The 16,821-nt window shown below is 43.1% G+C and overlaps 2 protein-coding genes across 7 annotated transcripts in view; one reads left to right on the top strand and one right to left on the bottom strand.

Annotated features, from left to right (window-relative positions):
* The window catches only part of SETD3 (SET domain containing 3, actin N3(tau)-histidine methyltransferase), a 611,377-nt gene that overhangs the window by 444,310 nt on the left and 150,246 nt on the right, over positions 1 to 16,821 (bottom strand). The gene's annotated exons all lie outside the window — the stretch shown is intronic.
* Positions 1 to 16,821, top strand: part of EVL (Enah/Vasp-like) — a 140,498-nt gene that overhangs the window by 9,348 nt on the left and 114,329 nt on the right. The window contains exon 1 of one of the 6 annotated variants that reach the window (XM_068192446.1): positions 13,733 to 14,084. The exons of 1 other annotated variant lie outside the window; for it this stretch is intronic. Coding sequence is in view for 4 of the 5 variants with exons in the window: in XM_068192449.1 (XP_068048550.1) it covers positions 14,532 to 14,554 (23 nt within the window). In the remaining variant the exon portion in view is untranslated. Of the gene's footprint in view, positions 1 to 13,732; positions 14,085 to 14,351; positions 14,555 to 16,821 lie in introns of those variants that run through there. 4 more of the 6 variants (XM_068192449.1, XM_068192448.1, XM_068192443.1 and 1 more) reach the window with 4 other exon arrangements.

The raw sequence follows: 16,821 nt of genomic DNA, 5'->3' as shown, positions 1-16,821 counted from the left end.
GGATTGAAGGGGTTGGGGTCTGATGGAGCAGTGAAGGATCTCTTCTTCATTTGAGGGCAGAACTCAGCAGGGGAAATTTGTAGCTTTTAGGAGGGGAGACAAAAGTTATTCCTGTCCTCTGTATGGAAGTCCTCACCTTTAACATATACAAATAGGAATATAAGGATCTTGTTTAAAATGTTCCCCCTACCCCCAATGAACAATTATTATCTGAAAACCTGTCAGTAAATTAAAAACAACCCCAGCCCTTGGGGGAGCAGAGGAGGTGGGCAGGTGGTACAAGGAGCAGGCTTGTTGGGAAACAGTGTGGAGGGCCGGGGCTGCCAGAGCTATCCCAGTGAGGCAGGTGAGGTGGGTCCTTCACTTTTAGGGTTCACAAGCAAAAGTGGAAATAAGGGAACAGAAAGATGGTCAGTGTGTTTAGTGTAACTGAGGAGTGTGTGTGTCTTACTGGGGGGTCCCTCAGGGCTTGCTGTATTGACCCCAGGGAATGCCTCCTCATTTTATATTCCTCAAGATGTGACCCAAGGGTGAGCTGCAAGGGTCTGCTTGTCTCTTCTGTCCTGGCTTGCTAAATAAAAATAGCGCTGGAACTGCATGACTGTAACTCTTTGCAGGAGCTCAAAAAACCTGAGCCAGCATACTATTTTAAAATTTCATGGTATTAAATATGAGAGTGTTACAGAAATAGCAGAGGGGACACTGAGCCAGCAAGCTAGGGAATGTGGAAACAAGTTTGTAAGAGCAATAAAGGCACACAAGGACATTTCTCAAGCTATGAAGTGTGTTCAGAGGTGTGCAGGGTGAATGCCTTGCGTGTGCATTTAGATGTTAGTGCTGTCCTGAGTACTGGTGCAGGTCTGCTTTAGTTCTCCCAGTTTCCAGCTGGCTCAGTCTCCAGAGTCAGTTCCCCAAGGAGCTGTGTAAATGTCTCTCAGCACCAGAGGGAGTGCCAGAGAAGGCTGTGATGCCCCACAACGCTGCAGGACAGCCCAAGTGGAAATGATGCTCCGTGTCTGACCCTCCTTACAGTGCTGATTTCATCCTTGCAGGAGCCCACATTTAGATTGCTGCATGGTCTGATTAACCCAGTGGTTTGATAAGGACTTCCATGCTAAATTGCTAAAAGAATAGTCCTTTTCCTCACCCAGGAATGCTTTCTATGGTCTCCGGTCTTTGATCTCTTTGCAACTTTGGTCAAAGTCTGTCACTGCAACCTTAGTTGCACCCTGATGCCAGCTGTCATCTGTTGTTGCTAACAGGGTCTCCTCATCATCCTTTTGCTTCAGAGGTTTGGACACCTTTTGTGACCCTTAAAAGATGATAATCCTGTGTGGACACTGGAAAACAAACAACACAGCTGAAGGTTCCCTGAAAAAATATTTAAAGGTATGCCTGGGTATTAAAGGTTAAGCCTGACCTTGCTAGAGCCCTTGTCTTCTATTTGAATGCAGTAGGATTATAATCTAATATCAATTTCCCTCTCTGATTCCCCAACACCCATCTCAGTATGATAGGCCTGAACTGCAGTTCAGTTTCACAGATGGTACCTGCATCAGAGAAAATACTAGATGACTGGTGCCCTAAATACGACAGAGTGCATTTGTCTACACATGTGTGTAGACAGAAAAATCTTTTTAATGATAAAAAGCATAGTCACATAAGAGGAACATGAAGGGAGTTTGCTAGAAGACTCAGTGGTGATTTTTTAAGTGTTGGAGCAGGGTAAGCAAAGTGAGAAGAGCTCAAAACTGTGAATAAACATGGCAACTCAATTTAACATGTCTGCCTGAAGAAGCAGGCTTTTATGATTTTTTGTTATTTTATTACAAACAAGAACTTTGATAACTGCTGTGTATTCCCAACAGTAAAAAACATGTCAAATATTTTCGTGACCTGCTATTTAAAAAATAACCACATCAAATGCTTCAGCTTCCTTGAGGATTGTCGCATTTTCCTTCAGGACATGCATTTCTCATGGCCCATCAACATCTGTTCAGCCCTTGCAGTGCAGGAGGATGAAGTGAAGTCTTCCAGGGTCTGATTTTCTCTCCAGCCTCCAGGCACCAGAGGAACTTTAGTGAAGACAGAAGACAGGGAACTTTGGTGAAGACAGAACCTTCATGGAGACTGAGCACGCAGCAGCCCTGGCAGTGTGTCCCCAGTGGGATACGCAGCTTCGAGTACCCCTTTCCTGGGGGGTGAACTCATTGACAGCTCAAAACTACTGATTATGGGGGCAATTTTTGCAGCATCTCCTCAGGTTTTTGCTGTCTCTCTCAATTCTAAAGCTGTCTGAGCAAGGATTTGAAGGAAAACTAATCCAAATCACCAAAAATGGGAATGTAAAGTAAATTAGGTAAACTAAATTAAATCATTGTATATATTATCTGATTCAGCATTCAAGTGACCTTAATTTAATTAAGCTTAATTCACATCACAGTAAATTATACCAAATACGAAATAGGGTTGATTTAATTAATAATGAGTGTGTCTGCAGGGATCTAATGTGGTTTCATTCATTACAGAAATGTTAATTCAGATTACCTTTCTAGAGTTTTCTCATGCAGATAAACCTTACAGGACAGTTTATTATTTAGGCCTAACTAGTGTAATTGTGTGTTTATTCCCCCTTGCCTCTAGAAGGACTTTCCCACTGCTCTCCTCTTGTGGCAGTTCATGAGCATTTTGTTGTGGGATGTTTTGTTAATTTGTTAATCCAGGCAAAGGAAATTCATCAGTTTTCTGTTGGATTAGTCACCTTTTCACCTGATCTGTGGCTGCATGGTGCTCCACAGGTGAAGACAGGAGTGTGAATGTGTGATCAAGGTGAAGAGGGTGGGGACTCACTTCAGGTCAAACCCTTTGTGCAAGAGACACCCTGCTTCCACCCACACTGCTGTGCTACACAGCACATGGACTGAAGAAATGAGCTTTGTTGGAGTTGCCTAAAGTCACATACCACCAATTTTGATTTTCTTGGTGTTTAGGTACAACTGTGATGTATTGCTTGGCTTTGCCTTGTACTCCTTCCCTCTGGCCTTTTGTCTCCTTTGTGCCTCAGTAGTACAGAGCAGCATCACCCGAGGAGCTCATGCCCTCAATACACACAAGCTCTACTGACACACTTTCTGACTGCTTTTCTCCCTTTTCTGTTGGTGGCCTTGAAGTTCTGTGAGTATTTTTTTTTTTTTGCTGTATGGTTATTAAGGGAATGGACACACCATAATTGTGAAGATGGGGTAGCTGGAGTGGCTGAGACCTGCCAGTCTTTGTGAAGGGTGTTTTATAAGGGTGGACTTTGTTTTCAAAGAATTGTGTGAAACAGTGCTGTGATTCAAGTGTAAAACTTGAAGTGAAGCACCTGATCATTTTCAACAATTTGCCAAGTTGAAAATACTGGAGAGACTTGAGGAGAGGAGCGGATGGTAAATATGAACTAGATGCACAAAGATTATGCAATTCCAAAGCTTGGGTTTTTTTTTTTTCTTTATTTCTTTCTCTGAATAGGAGTAATCTGGTATTTGAAGAACAGATAAATTCTCCAAAACATGTCCTGAACTTTAACAAGAACCTAACTTCGATGCAAAAGCCTCTGAACTTTGGAAAGTGAGGTGGAATAATATTGTGCTTCAAAATTCACTTGAGGTCTGTCCCCAGAGTAGTAGGAAATGCTGGCTGTTCCTGCTAGCATATTCACACCTTGTAGTTTGAGTTTGCACCAGGAATCACTCCCAAATAGTGGCCAGAGCAGTGCTGTCAGCCTGTAGAAGCTTCCTGTGATTATCTGGTTCATTCTTTCTGGAAAGCAGGCTTTGAAACCCCCGAGCTGTGCCCATCTCATCCTGTTGGAATATCAACACACCCAGACACATAAACAATGTGCCTCTTCACGAGGCAATGAAAATCGATGAGGCTTTGAAAAGACATTCTCTTTAAAGCCATGGCCTTATTTGGGAACTTGCAAGAAGCTTGGCTGTCACAGGAGAATATTTTGGCTCCGTAACAGTTTTATTTTATATGGTTCTTCAGTGAGGAATCTCCTGGGTTTGTGCAGTGATAGCTTCCAAGTGTTGTGTGTCTTTTTTACTCCTTCCCAGGAATATTTGCTTGAGGAGAAACCAATATGTTGGTCAAAAGAGGCCAATGACCCCGTTTGACCTCTCTTGTCCTAAGTATGTCAGGGAAACGAAGGTTTTCAAAGATAAAATGAAAAATTCCTGGTATTTCAGTATTCCTGAGCAAACTCACATGTTTTTATCATAATTACTTCTCTATACCCCTTTTTATTTCTCACTACTTGTTTGTTGAGTGCTGCCTTCTGTTTATGTAAGTGTGAGATTGTTTAGGAATAATCTGGTCTGACATCACACTTGTGATCCTTACACTCCTTGGGAACATTTCCTTTATGTCCCTAACACCTTGTGAACTGTGGTGGGACAAAAGAGCCTGCATGATAAAGATAAATAATAAACTGAAGGGAGAGTGTCAGAGAGAGAAGCATTTTAAACTTGGAGTTGTTTGGGGAGAAAGAGAGAGCAGAGGGATTATCTCAGCAGCATTTTGAAAGGGTTTCAGAGGAGAGAGTTGAAAGAGAAAGGGGAATTAGAGAAGAAAGGTGTGATTATAACCTAAAAGTCACTGTGGCTGTTTCTGAATCCCCTGTTTATATGATATAGAGGTGGAATATAAAATTGCTTCAGAGACGTAAGCTGTACAATTTAGTGAATTCTGAAGGAAGAAGGGCCCTTGGGCCACACTGATGTTGGAGACCTGGGGCACAATGGTGGGCAATGCCACGTGGATCTGTCACAACGTGGGTGCCAGAAAGGACACCCTCAAGCATCAACAATACTCCTAAATCATTGTAGTTGTGGGGGAGGTTGAGAAGTTGGGGGAAGAGGGTGAGGTCAGCACGGTCTGGCTGTGGGACTGGTACCTATCCTTCAGATTTTGCTTCCTACAAAATACCCTTCTGCCCAGGATATTGAATCCTCTTCTCCAGCATCCTTGCCGGGTTTCCCTTGACCTGTTCTTGCCATTCCTGTGCTTGTAGTGACCCAGCACACATTTCAGCTCTTTCCTGCTCTGCCCTGCTCTGTCTTGGAGAAAGGGCAGGGGGAGAGGGCAGAGTACCTGGAGCAGAAGCAACCCAAGGGTCCAGCACAGTACTAATGTCACTTAATATTGTGCATCTGATACCAGCCTGAGGTAGCAAAAGGGACAGTGCCCATGGCAGTGGATGGGAAAGGAAGATTTGTGGAACTTGAGAGAGCTTGAGCTATTTGCAGCCAACGTGGGGAATGCATCTAGGAATGTGAGGCTGGAAGGAGCATGTGTCAGGCTGATGTGCAGTGCTCTGAGAAAGAAATGTGAGTTAAAATTGTTGAGGAATAGGGATTCTTGTCTGTGGCTGGAAACTTAGAAGGAATTTCAGGAGAAAGGAGAATAATTTTTGGATGGTATTTGACTTTGATAGTTTGTGATCATTTCTCATTTTATGAGTCTTGTGAATTGATTTCCAGAGCCTTGCTATTTCTGTCTCCCCTTCCAAGGTCATTGAGATGCACTCTGTAGCTTCATTCATTAGAAATTAGCTAAGCTGGGGTTTGAGTAGGATGTTTATCTGGGATGACCTGAACCATTTGCTTCAGGAAGTCATTCATACTTGAAAAGACAAATGTATCTCATTTTAAAGGACAGGTCATGCTCACCTCTCTTTCCCTCCAAAGATGAGGGAAGTAGGATTTGACTCATGAACAAATACTTAATACTTGAAGATACGAGCCAGTTGTCTGAACTGAATTGGTGCCCAGTTCCAATTTTAAATGACCTGGAGTATCCAAGTGCTGGATGCGGGGCTGATGGCCATGACCAGAGCCCATCTGGATGCCAGACACTGTACACATGCTGGGACCCCTGGATTTGAACCCCAAGCAATGCTAGGCAGGATGGCAGCGGGAATAGGCAATGTTTCAGCTGTGAGCACTACTGGGATGGAAAAGCTTTTGTTTGCTGCAGTTTGCTCTGGGGTTTGGTGCACACATATGAGTCAGTGGAACTAGAGCCAGACCACTGTGATCGCAAAACCCACTCCTGATTTCCCCTTCTGTCCTTTCCTGGTCTTGGATGCCTCCTTTTGGGAGGCAGTTTTGGGATGGACAAAAGCGTATCCCATTGCTTTTCCCAAAGTTGTGACCTGATTGTGGGACAGATTGGATGTGCTCTGCGTGGCTTGCCTCTTAGTCTAGTCTGAGTGATGAAAAGGGCCCCCTCAGAACAGGTAGGGAGGCAACTGGTGTTGTACTAAGCTTGATTCATGGCAGTGTAAGGCAATTTGTACTACTGCTCCTTACTTGGCTGTAAAAATCCTACTAGCTCCACCATAGGTGGTGAATCATGGTTGTATAGGCTAAGTAGGCAGTTTTTTTAAAGACAGAGTGAGAAAATGGGATCATTCAGTTGAGAAATAGTAAGCCATGCAATTGTAGCTGGGCAAGTAGAGTGTGTGTGTGTGTGACCTCCTGTTCTGCTCCTCCTCCCAAGCTGTCCTGGTTTCTTCTGGCTGGATCTTGAGCAGAAGTGGTGGCTGGCCAGGGCTTAGGGCTGTTGGGACAGGTCACAGTAATGGTTTGATTTGTTGAAGACTGGTTCAGACTGTGCATAGAGCAGAGGTCTAGGGGCTGGCAGACCCAAAATGAGAATTCAGACGTCCTCAGTAACTTTGCTACACAGTCCTGAAGCAAACAGGGGCTTTACTATCCCAGCCACCACCTTGGAAATCCTGTTCTTATTAGAGGAGATACAGGAAGATTAGGAGATGTGTGGGAAATTCTGGTTACAGAATGCAAAACAAAGTCCCCCTAACATGAGGTCTCTGATAGTGTTTTGCTTTTAAGAATTTTAGTGCTTGCCTTTTGTTAGGAAATTGAATCTCATCCCTGCTACCACTGGGAACTGGAGAACTGATGATGTTCAGATGATGTGGGGTCCTAAATGCTGCCTGGGTTCATGGATTGTATAAAGGCTTTTGCTGTGATGCAGTTTTTTAAATTTTCATGCATCTGACTCTAAAGGGTAACATCCACCTTATATTAAAAAGGTATTTTTGTGTTCATTTTGGCACATCCTTAAATTAAAGTGTCAGACATAATACTGTTTCATTGAAAAAGCCAGTGGACCCCTCCTCCTGTATTTTTCTGTAGAAGCAGAAAAAACCAGGAGCTGTGATATTTCTCAGCTTCTTAAACAAAAACAAATCGAAAAACCACAGTTTGTCAGTCTTCAGTCTTTCTTTATATGAAGAACAATTGAGGGATAGAAACACGATGTTCATAACAATATTTTGCAACATAAGCTTCCTGCTTTGGTTTTGATTTGCCATAGAATATCATAAAACATTTCCCCTCACTAAGTCTTGCTCAAAAAGAGCATCTTACTGATGCTCTGCAAAGAGATTGGTAAAGTTGGCACATATCCATTGACCTCTGCAGAAGTCAGCTTGGCCAAGCCACATGCATTTCAGAGAAAGGCCCCTCTGAGGTTCTCCTGGGTTGTAGAATATACTTGTGGCCACTCCTAAAGAAGGCAGTGTGAGGTCTTAACATTGTGGTCTGTGTCAGTGGTTCTGGTTCAAGATGATGTACAATCTTCCTCCCCTGTGCGTGCTTTCCTTAGGGAGCAGGCGTTGTCAATAATTAAATTCCACAGGAACTATCACAAAGGGGGTAGAGGTTGTGGGAATGACCTGGTGCTGCCTGTGGAACATCTGCTGTAGCAGCCAGCCACACTTCGGGAGCAAACTGTTCTGTGCCCAAGGGATGGGAAGGTCCTGCTCACAGAACCAAAGAGCTGTGGAGGTTGGCAAAGACATCTGGAGATCATCGAGTCCAACCCTAGCTCACGACCTTGTCCTAAGGAGTTCTGAATATCTTTCTAGGCAACCTGTGCCAATGTTTGAGCACTCATGGTAGAAAAGTTTCTTCTTATTTCTGAATTGAATTTCCTGTATTTCAAAATTTGTACCTATTGCCCCTTGTCCTGTCACCTCTGAGAAGGGCCTGATTGTCTTCTTTAGTCCCCCATTGTGTATTTTTACACAGTGGTGAATGTGTCTGTGATGATGTGATATCAAAAGCCCTACTGGAGGCAAGACTTGTTTGTGCAGAGTAAGCCAGAACCTGGCTAGGGTGACAGTGGTGTCACCTTCCTCTGGCTAGAAGCACAGCTCCAGTGGTACCACACACTGGCAAGTCACTCCTGCCAGCAAGGCCATTTGGGATAGTGTGTAAAAGTGCTGATGAGTGCACTTTTACAGTGCTGTGGATGTGATGAGGATATAATGAAGCCTCGGAGGAATCAGAACTTTGTTCTCATGGCAGTGAGGAAATGTTCTGAAATTGCCACAGCTTAGGTCTGGTGCTGCTGTCAGAAGCTGTTTCTGAACAAAGAATTCCACACTGTGTGTGAATAATTCCTGCACATGTTTATTCTAACGTCTTTTGCATCAGATGCAAGGGAAGAAAAATCTGTGGGGTCTTTTTTCCAGTGTTTTGTAGGAAGAAGGGGAAGAACACATGCTAATGTGATAGCAATGCAGCTCGGTTTTGGCAGATTCTCTATCAACAGCACCTTATACTGAATAACCCCTACATGTAGCAGCTTTCCAGCACCTAAAGGAGAGCTGGAGAGGGACTTCTTTTAAGGGTTTGTAATGATAGGCCAAGGGGGAATGGTTTCAAATTGAAAGAGAGGATGTTTAGATTAGGTATCAGGAAGAAATTCTTTACTGTGAGCGTGGTGAGGCACTGGCACAGGTTGCCCAGAGAAGCTGGGGCTGCCCCATCCCTGGAAGTGTTTAAGGCCAGGTTGGATGGGGCTTGGAACAACATCGTCTAGTCTGCAGCATGATTCAAATTTATCTGAGCTGAACTGAAAAAAAAGGTTGATAATTGTTTATCTAGGAAAAATAATACATTATTACCTTGCACTTCAAATTTGTATAGCCTTGATCCTTTCCTTGGAAGGGATTTTTTTTTTTTTTAATTAGTAGGGTGATAGAATGGTTTGGGTGGGAAGGGACCTTACAGACCATCTAGTTCCCATCCCCCTGCCATGGACAGGGACACCTTCCACAAGACCAGGTTGCTCAGAGCTTCACCCAGCCTGGCCTTGAACACTTCCAGGGACGAGGTGTCCCCAGCTTCTCTGAGCAAACTGTTGCAGTGCCTTGCAACCCTCACAGGAAAGAATTTCTTCCTAATATCTATTCTTAACTGGCCTTTCAGATTGAAGCAGTTGTCCCTTGTTCTGTCGCTACATTTTGTATTATTTTAAATAATTTCTCATAAACAGGAAGCAATACCCAAATCCTGGTCATAACAACTAACATTTGCAACCTAGAGTGAATCTTAGTTTTTAGATGTTTGGCGGCTTGATCATATTTCTTCTTTTACTAATTTGAATTTATCTCATATATTCTTGTCTGTTGTTTATGTAAGCTGCTTTTCCATTTTCAGCTTTCTATGGTAGTCAGCAGCATACAGTCCTACACTTGACTGGATATTTCAGGCACTGTTGCAGTGATCAATAACTTAATAATCCGTATGGAGCTTTTAGTTTTCACCCCGACTGGGTGAGTTCTGTTGGATTGCTAGTTGTGACTTGGTGCTATCCCCAAGGGCTGATAGAAAATCAGTAAGAACCCCATTCTCTCTGGTTCACTCCAGTGCATCTTCCCTAAAGCACTAGAAAAAGGCAGATGAGGCTGTATGGGGAAAAACATCCCCTTTCAGGCCTGTGAGTTGCTGTGCTCTGTCTGCACCGGGTACAGGGTATCTGTTCATGAAGATGCTATGTGATACTCCCAGAATGATAAGAGTAAAGCTGTGGGAGAAGAAAGAACGTGGGGAAGGCATCAGCCCTCCTGTGGTCAGGAATCACAAGCCCTGAGATTTGCAAAGCATAAAGCATGCTTGGGCCAAAGTTGAGAGGGAAAAATACTGAGTTTTTTCTGTGCAAATATTCATGGGCTGTGATAATTCCAAGATATATAAATGAGGTAGGATTTTTTTGGTGAAGGTTGACATCAGAAAATCAAACTTTCATGGTCAACCTGAAAACCTGAGAGTGAAAGGAGAAGCCTGAAATATGTTGGATTTTCCTTGTGCATCAAAATTCACATTGTATTTTAAGGCAACACATAATAGAAATACCATTGATAAAAAGAGGAAAAAAAAGTTCATTTTTGCCCCACCCATCCTCCCCTTTAACAGCTGAAGCTTTGAGTCAATACTGCAATACTGAATGCATCCTTTTTCTGTAAACTTAAGGGCACTGCAATTATTTTTACAGTTTCCCCAGTACCTGAACAAACTAAGGTAGCCACTCCTTTTCTATTTCAATAAACATTTTAAAATCTTATTTTCTTATGCCCATGAAAGATGTTTGAGCTCAGAGATAATCCTGTTGAAAGGAGATTTTTCAGTATATTCTGGGATGCTGCCTGTGATTGCCACATTCTCCACTGTGCAATAATTTTGGAGATGCAGTGAATGAACACTCATTAGATATGCTCTTGTTGGCTCATTTCCCTTCTTTTTGTTTTCTTCCTCATGAATTGAAGTGAATGCTGAATTTTTCAGCACAGTTGCAGGGTTTTTTTTAGAGTGGTCTGAATACCACTTCAGCATAATGATAATGCAGACTTAATGACAGAAGTCCACTGAGTTAGTGGCTTTCTTCCTTTCTTGAGGAAGGGAATAAGTAGTTACTTCATTAAAATGTCTCAGTCTGTTTGTGATCAGATAATGTCACCAAGCATCTGGCAAAGGTTTTGGTGGAACTTCAGGTCAGGAGGACAAATACTGATACACTGATATACTAAATAACAATAATGCAAGATGTTACTACACTTGAGGATATCGGGCTCTTAGCAGAGTATCAGCATGAGGCCCTTGCATGGCAGTGAAATACTTGATAAAGCCAGAAATTTCACCAGTGTCCTCTGCCTTGTTCTGGTTTGTCATACTTCCAGGCTTTTTTTGCATCCTTTGATTTTTTGACAAGATTTCATCAAGGATAACCACTTCTATTACAGTCTCACTTGTTTGTTAGAGCCCAGCATTAAAATTGCAAAGTGTTTCCCAAAAGCTGCTGCTTGTCTTCAGTTGGAGGGACACTCAATGTCACATCTTTTTGGCCTCTGATGACAAGGTGGGGTCTGGGTCCCACAGTTCCCATTACATAAATTGTCCTACTCAATCTTTAGTAAATTTTTCTTTCATGTGACATAATTTCAATTTTTGGTAAAGTGGGGGACATTTGTCATCAAATGTCTGGACTGGTTATACTGCCAGGAAGGGAATAAACAACTTCTTGTGAAAAATTTCATTGCTGATTGTGGTTTCTGACATAATTTCTGTCTGCTTCTCAAGACTTCAGTCTGGCTCAGGGCATAGGAAGTTACAGTCTTTGCTAAAAAGTTATAAGGAGGTATTACAGCCTTGCATTTATTTATGTATTTGGCCATTGCATGAGTTCATGTGACTTTCTGAAGCCCCTGTGTGTTCTGTTTGGTAAAATTTCATGTCTACAGTAGGACATGATGGTCTCAGATCTTACTATTGAATATGGGAATCCTAGTAATTAATTATCCAGAGTTGAGACTATTGGTTGTTTCACATGATAAAAGTCCTGCTGTTTCTGTGTGTAATACTGTTGTGAAAGTGCTGGCCAAGAAAAAAAAAAGTTAAAATGTTATCCCAATGAAACCTTTCAACAGCTGACCTCTACTGTATATGAAAACTTTGTGGAGGATGTTTGCTTTTCTAGTCCTTCACAGTGAACTCATTGATGACAGAAGCCTTGACTTGAACAGTTAACTATTTATTTGCATTGTGGCTGTTGAGAAACTGAGAAATTGGAAGACTTGATAGTGATTCTGTCAACTTTGTTTCAAGAAGAATACTTAGGGGAAGCAGTATATTTGCTCTTAATTCTGTAGAATGGTTTTATTTTAGATAAACAGCATAAAAAAGAAACACCAGTCCTCTTCCACTTGATTCAAGTTAGAGAAAGATTGTGGTGAGCAAGAAAAGAGAAGCTCAGAATTCCATCCTTCCCCCATGAGGGATCTTGGCTAGCTCTGGAGGTATAAAACTACTTCCTACAAGGTCAGGAGCAGAACAGTTGCTTGCAAGGGGTACCTCTCCCATGCCCAGCTGCTTGGGTGCTGTATACAGTGAGCATACTTGTGGTGAAATTCAGCCTAAATATGGCAGGCGGCTGCTTCTGACGGTTGTGTCGTTCTCCTCTCTGCCAATTTTAATCTTTTATTAGGCTGTAGCCAGAATCACCTACCTTGCAGTCCTTCTCTTGCTGGATGCTTGTGGAAGAATTAATTTCTGTCAGATGGTGTGACTGCATGTGTTTTAGTGTTCCTACAGCGTGCCTTTTTTGTCACTTAACACTATCACATTTGTTTAAAGGAAATAAAATGAAACCCAAGGTCACTACTACATTAAAAACACCATGTCTCAAATAAATGTGGATTTTTTTTCCAGTGCTGTTTTTTTTTTTTTTTTTTTTTTTTTGCCATGAGTGCCTTTTCCTTTCATTCCAACCCTTTCTGCCTGTATTCTCAGAGCCATGAGGTCAGATGCCACAGTTACCATGGTCTGTCCCTAATCACCGTGTCTAGGATGTGGCAGTCTGTACCCTTTGGATGCTTTTCCAGCCTCCAAATCCCACAGCTCAGTGGGACAGCCATTGCCCTAGAGCACAGTGAACCTCAGGAGCTGTAGTTTGGTTTGGATATTTCAGACTCCAGCCGAAATCCTCCATGTGGTTCCTTGTGCTAGAAACCAGCCCTAGCAGTAAAAGAGGCAAGTCAAGGAGGGGGGCAGCCCCAGAGGTAGCTTTGAATTTGCTGTCTCCCTGTGACTTACCCAGATGGCGTGTTCTGCCACTGCCCCATTCTCTCTCCTTCCCAGGGCTGGGGTTGATTTCCCAGGATTTGAATCTTTCCTCACCTTTCACCTGCTCTCCAGCCAGCAGGTGACTGGCAGAGCCTGTCCCCGCTCTGGCCAGTGCTGGCGCCCCTGGGTGGCCCCACGCTGCGGTGGCCGATGCTGAGGCTGATGCAGCGAGCACCACCTCAGGGTTAAACCTCCCCCGGCTCTCCCCCTCCCGCTGCTGAGTTTGGCTGCCCCGGCAAAGTCTCTGCATTCTCGTAGCCAACAGCCGTACAATCCCTAAGCAAACTGGTGATGGGAGTGCGATTCCTGCATGTCCAGAATTTCCAAGGGGACGGTGAGCTCTGGCTCCTGCAGTCTGGGGTGTGTTCCCCAGCGCTGTGTGCAGTGTTTACTCAACCTCCGCCCGCATCGCTGCCGGGCCGGTTGTTGGCGAGCAGCAGATGTGCCGTGCACGGCCGAGCCGTTCCGGGAGCGTGTCCGTGTGCTTCCCGCAGCAGCAGCGGGGGCTCCCCCCGGAGTAGGCGCACCCGCACCCCCGAGCCCGGCGTGCCCCGTGGCTCCCGGTTCCCCCGGGAGTGGCTTTTGGCGGTGCGGGTGGCCGGCACCGGCTGGTGTGGCCGTGTCGCCGAGGTTGTCCCCGTGTGTCGCCCCTGGGGTGCGCAGCGGATGCTCTGCCCCCTGCGCTGGCTGCGCTGTTGCCATGGAGATTGCGTGCGCTGTTGCTAGGCAGCTGAAGCATCCTCGCCTGCACACTGCAATGCCACGAAATGCTCAACTTTCCTCATTCCCATCTCCCTTCTGTGATCTCGCAGATATGACTCCTTTGGCTCTTATCCCACTTCATTCAGTTGCACTGCTGCGATTTCTTGGTGTTAACCCTGTAAACCCTAAAAAGCCCGCGTGGCCCTGCAAATAGGGTTTATGACAACGAGTTCAGGGCTGAAGGAGTTAAAGTGGTTAGGAATAGACTACAGAGGAAATGATTTCTAGCAGATAAACTACTTTAAATGTTCGGGCAATCATGGAAGGGGAGGTTTGTGGATGCAGTCTTTTGTTCCATCACTGATGGTTTAGATGAATAAAAACAGACTAAAATATCACTACAAGGTAAGAAAATCAGCTTGAATGGGCCTAGTTAATCTCTTTGGTTACAATATATATTTAGTTTTTTAATATCCTCTGCTTGCGCTTGCTTGCGATTTTGATGTAGCATGTGAATGATAATTTAGCTGTGAAGCCTGTCGTGTACCATATTTGACTTATTTGGCTTGAATAATAAAGATATCAGCCTGTATTCTTGGAGTATACTGCATTAATCAGACTTGCAGGAATGATCACATGGTACTCTATCGCCTTTTCCTGTTAGCTGCTGCTTGTCAGCAGCTGGCTGAGCTGTAGGCTGCAGGCCAGTATCTGCATACCCTTTCTCCTCAGAATATTCCAAATATACTGTCTCGTCATTATGCATTTTGCTGCAGTTTGACAAACTAAATGGTCCTCTGCACGTTAAGAAGATTATTTTAAATTTCAGAGCATTTGTGTAGTTGCTAGGCCATGTATGCATTTGAAGAATTCAGGTAGGCTCTCTGTTTTATACATCAGTGTGCTTGGTTTTTGTTCTCACAAGGTTTTTGCTGTGTAATGTCAGTCAGCTCTACAGTTAGTTCGTCAATGTGCAGATATTTATTGCGTTTTAGAATCTCTACCCTGTGCATGGGGAGAAGTGCTTGAAGGGTTCGTTGCAGGTAACGGTGGCTTAACTGCATGATGAAGTGCAAAGCCGGGTAATTGATTATATCTCGCACAAATTTCATAGCCATGCAGCCAGAAACAGCGAGTACAGGGTAGTTATAAATATAAACCAGAAACTGTTCTCTTTAAAAGGGTCTTTGCTATTTTTAGTTCTGGGGAATCTGACAGATGCTCCTTCAAGATAAAATACTGATGGTGATAGAGAAGAGAAAATTGCTGCTTGGACTGTACATAGGATTATATTTTATGCTGCTGCAGAGTATACATGTCTTTTTCATAACCTTGTAGCTGCAGAATTCCTGATGAATTATATTTAAAAGAAGAATATTGTTTAGTTTGTTGGGGTTGGTTTGTAGCTTGCAAACATTTGAGCAACTGTGATTGTTAGAATATAAAATTAGCACTTTTTATTTGATATTGGTTCTGCTCAGTATTGCCTCTGCCCCCTCCCCTCCTCCATCTCCACCCCCAGTATAACTCCATCCTTATGCAAGTATTAAGGTCTATTAAAACCCCAACAGATATTTGAAGACATGAAACAGAATTTCTACCCTCACTAACAGACAATAATTTTCCTATGCAGTTTGGGACTTTAAAAAAAAAATTCTGGTCAGTAGTTGTGGGGTAGGGAGGGTCACACTTTTTGTAAAAAATTTTTTTGCTTAATGTGTTCAGTTGTTATAACTTGTTTTATAAAATTGTCCAGATAAAATGGTGACAATGTTGAAACAGCACTAGGCATCACCTTGTGATATGTTTGTCTGTATATCGTTATTATAACGTATCTTAAAAATATCTTTCTTTTTGATTTAAAAAATTTGATTGTTTGACCAAGTATGTAACTAGAGGAGATGATGGATTCTCTTTCTAAACACAATGAGCATTCTTTATCAAATACTTTAAAATGAAACTTTCACTTTCTACCCTCAGATTAGATATTTTTAACATTATTTCTGCCTTTTCTTAGGCAAATATATTGTTAATTTCCATTATTTTGTGACTTGCTGCTCAGGTCTGTTTTTGAGTGGTGGCAAAAGCAGGTACAGGACACCCCCACTCCCAAAAATGTTCTGATTCCAGCTGCAAGGGCTGAGGAGATCCAGGCTGACTGTGTGTATTCCTCCTGTTGTGAATTGCAGCATGAATGCTGTCTGAGGGGAAAGATTTTACTGGAAGCCTAGATAATGCTGTGTAACTGCTGTTGTCAGGGCTGTCAGGAGATGCTTGGAATCTTGACATTGCTGATTGTTGGCAGTAAATGAAGGTGCAAATGGGCCCCAAACTTACTGTGCCACTTACTGTGCCCATGGAGTTGTTTGTATTTCTGCCAGTTTGTTGGGTCCTATTCTTAATTGAGTGAAATTCTCAATAAATCTACAATGAGAAAAAAAAAAAAAAGATGTTTTTAAAATTCTGCTTTTAAATTCTTAGCTGACTATCAGAGGCTTTCCTAGACATCTTGGGCCAGAAAGACACCTACTTTTATGGCAGGAATGGTCAAATGCTGATTACACACCTATTAGGCTTATTAAATTATGTGTCATCCTCTCTTGGACTTGACTTGAAAATAGTATTAACATTTGATGTGCAGACTGCTAGACATTTTCTTTTAAATTTTGCACTGGTAGGGCTGTTGTTTCTGTATAGCAGCATTTAAATGGCATTTATTTTATTAGGAATTTCCTTTTTTTTTTTTTTTTTGAGGTTGCATCTTCATGTTGATGGGTTTTTTTAATGGTATGTTATGTTATTCTTGTGCCTGTGGCTATTTTATATTTTGATGGCATCAAAATAAATCTTGCAAGATAAAGATTTAAAAGATGTCTAGTTGAGCACTGGAGTGGAAGCCTCCCTGCCATGGGTTCCTGGAAGCAAAGTGGCTGTAGCAGCAGAGGGCACTCTGGCCTAAGGCCCCCAGCTCCAGGGTTGCCCCACTCTCTTCTAAAGGTCCCTGTCTTCCATGTGCACGAAACACAGGCTTGCACTCATCTCTCACCTGACTTTAACGTGAAGCGGATGCTCATGTGTGTGTTGGAGCAGCAGGGCTGTTTCCATCCTCCAGTGCACCCACAGGCCTTGAGTACCCCAGTGT

This window comes from Anomalospiza imberbis, chromosome 6 (assembly GCF_031753505.1).
Source record: "Anomalospiza imberbis isolate Cuckoo-Finch-1a 21T00152 chromosome 6, ASM3175350v1, whole genome shotgun sequence".
NCBI lineage: Eukaryota > Metazoa > Chordata > Aves > Passeriformes > Viduidae > Anomalospiza > Anomalospiza imberbis.
Note: the sequence above shows the minus strand (reverse complement) of the source record. Positions and strands in the feature narration are given on the sequence as shown.